Source organism: Merops nubicus, unplaced genomic scaffold (genome assembly GCF_000691845.1).
Source record: "Merops nubicus isolate BGI_N331 unplaced genomic scaffold, ASM69184v1 scaffold48965, whole genome shotgun sequence".
NCBI lineage: Eukaryota > Metazoa > Chordata > Aves > Coraciiformes > Meropidae > Merops > Merops nubicus.
Genome location: NW_008611243.1, coordinates 1,082 through 3,534, shown reverse-complemented (window position 1 = coordinate 3,534; position 2,453 = coordinate 1,082). Strand labels below are relative to the sequence as shown.

Genomic DNA, 2,453 nt, shown 5'->3' with positions numbered 1-2,453 from the left:
CCACACCAGTGCTGCTCCAAGCCAGGAATCCTCTGACACAAGCCACACAACCCTCACCCCCCAGCCCCCCGGGGCCTCCCTTACATCTTTCTTCACTGCCTTCTCCTCTCCCTCCAGGCTGGCTGGGATGGCAGTGGGGCCTTTCTCCCCCTCCTCAGGCACCTCAACTTTAGCCTTGGCTTCTCCACCTTCACTCATCTTGAAGAAAGAGGCCCCATCATTGTCCTGGAATCCCTCAGCCATGCTGTTAGAGCTCAGCCACGAGGCCACTTTGTTCTTGGGGGTCTCCTCAGAGAGCGGGGGGTCACAGGAGGTGCCCAGGGCATTCTCCTGGTGGCTGAGCTGCCTGGTGAGCCCTGAGTCCTTGGAGGCTGCCTCAGACACCCCGTTCTCCTTCTGGCCCCGGGTCTGGCGGCGCGTGGCGTAGCTGCGCCACACGAAGCTGGTGCTGAAGTCCTCATCCTTGCAGAAGTTGTCATCAGAGCTGTCCTCGTTGGAGGATTCCTGCTCCTCTGTGCCCGTGTTCTCCTCCTCTCCCTTGAGGTCCACCCCACTGCTGTCTGAGGAGGACTTGGCGTCGCTCTCGTAGCCCTCCTTGGCGTTCTCCACGCTCTCGATGTGATCCAGGTTGGCAAAATACTCATCCCCCATCTCCAAACCTTCCTTGTCAGCAAAATCATCCGTCAGGATCTTCCCTGGGGTGGGAAACAGAAAAACAAAGGGGAGTTTTCCCTCTCCTGAATTTTTTATCCCATCATTTTCAGCCTCTCCAAAAGGTTTGTTGAGGAGCGGAGGGGATTGACTCCGAAGCTGGGCTGGGAAAGGACAAGGTGTTCCCCCAATATTCCAGGGATTGAAGCATGAGGCTGATGGAAATTGGGCCCTTGCTGATTTCCACCACAAAAAACCTTCCCAAGAGCAGCTCAGCTTGCTGCTCCTGTGAAGGGCTGAGGGTGAGGAGGGAGAGCAGAGAGCAGTTCCCCCAATATTCCAGGGATGAAAGCATGAGGCTGATGGAAATTGGGCCCTTGCTGATTTCCACCACAAAAAACCTTCCCAAGAGCAGCTCAGCTTGCTGCTCCTGTGAAGGGCTGAGGGTGAGGAGGGAGAGGAGAGAGGAGAAACCAGAGCAGCAGAACTCAGGCTGGTGTTGGCTCAGAGCTAATGCAACCCCACTGAGCAACTTCTGCATTTCACTGCTGTGTGCCCGTGGCCCAGCAGCTCATTTGGTGTCAACAGGAAAGGGGAGTGTGTGGATCCACCCACAGTGTGAGGAGATGGTGCTGGGGACCCCCACACTGCCCTGAACACCAGCACAGGGAGGGGTCTGGGCTCAGAGCTGGGCACTGATCACCCCCCAGTGAGGAAATCCACGGGCTGCAAGCTCCCTGGCTGTGTTGTTTTTGTTCTCCTGCCACCTTCACGAGCCCTTGAAGAGCTCTGGGCTGAGTTTTGCCATAAACAAAGCTGAGCTCTCCACCCTGACACAACCAGCTCTTTGCAAATCACCTCCCCACCTCCTCCCCTCCTAAAACAAAACACCCAGATTCACATCTGAACCCACGAGGCCTCTGGCTCAGCTCCTCCTCCAGGGCTGGGAGGCCTCTCCCTGGCCAGGGTGAGATCCTACCTGCATAGATGCAGACAAAAGAGCCTTTGGCAATGTCATCCAGGCAGCGGATGCCCCAGCCCTTGTTCTGGGTCTTGAAGAGCTGCAGCCTGACCTGGAGCCCGTGCTGGACCAGGCGGTTGGTGCACATGTTGATGTTGCACTTGCACCTCTTGTTGCACTCATAAACTCTGAAAGAAAAGAGAAGGGGTGACACTTTTCCTGGGGGAAGTGACAGCCCGAGGCCTGGGGTGGTGCTGCAAAGGGAGCCACGAGCTGAGGGATCCTCCACAGAGGCAGGTTTCCAGTATCTCCACTTAGATTTGGGAAATGCTGCCTCTGAGGGTATCACAGGCCACGTTCCTAAGGGTTGGGGAGGAGGAAATGAGGAGCTGGAGCTGGGCTTACCCTGTTGGGAGGCATTCCTCCAGCCTCTTGTGCTGGTAGCCAGAGTTGGGGTTGATTTGCCCCCCTGGGGTGCAGCCAGTCGCTTGGACTGTCAGCTGGTGACAGGCACACTTGGATCTGGAGAGACACAGAACAACCCACCCGTGCCCCAGGAGTGAGTTTTAGGTGGTGGATTTTGCAGAAAGGAAAAGAAATGACATGGTGATAAGTGTGTGTAGGCAGAGATGGGCACACGGGGCTGGAGTGGTTCAGGTTTGGGCCCCTCCCTCTCAGAAGGAGCTTGAGGAGCTGGAGCGTGGGCAGAGAAGGGCAACGGAGCTGCTGGGGAAGGGTCTAGAGGGCAAGTGTGGGGAGGAGCAGCTGAGGGAGCTGGGGGTGCTGAGCCTGGAGCAAAGGAGGCTCAGGGGAGACCTTCTGGCTCTGACACCTCCTGACA

At 57.1% G+C, this 2,453-nt stretch overlaps 1 protein-coding gene across 1 annotated transcript in view; it reads right to left on the bottom strand.

Annotated features, from left to right (window-relative positions):
* Positions 1-57: 57 nt before the first annotated feature.
* The window catches only part of LOC103773765 (histone-lysine N-methyltransferase SETDB1-like), a gene marked incomplete at both ends in the record, with an annotated part of 3,451 nt that continues 1,055 nt past the window's right edge, over positions 58-2,453 (bottom strand). Inside the window, 3 exon segments of the mRNA XM_008941142.1 lie at positions 58-695; positions 1,631-1,800; positions 2,018-2,134. Of these exon segments, the coding sequence (XP_008939390.1) occupies positions 58-695; positions 1,631-1,800; positions 2,018-2,134 (925 nt within the window).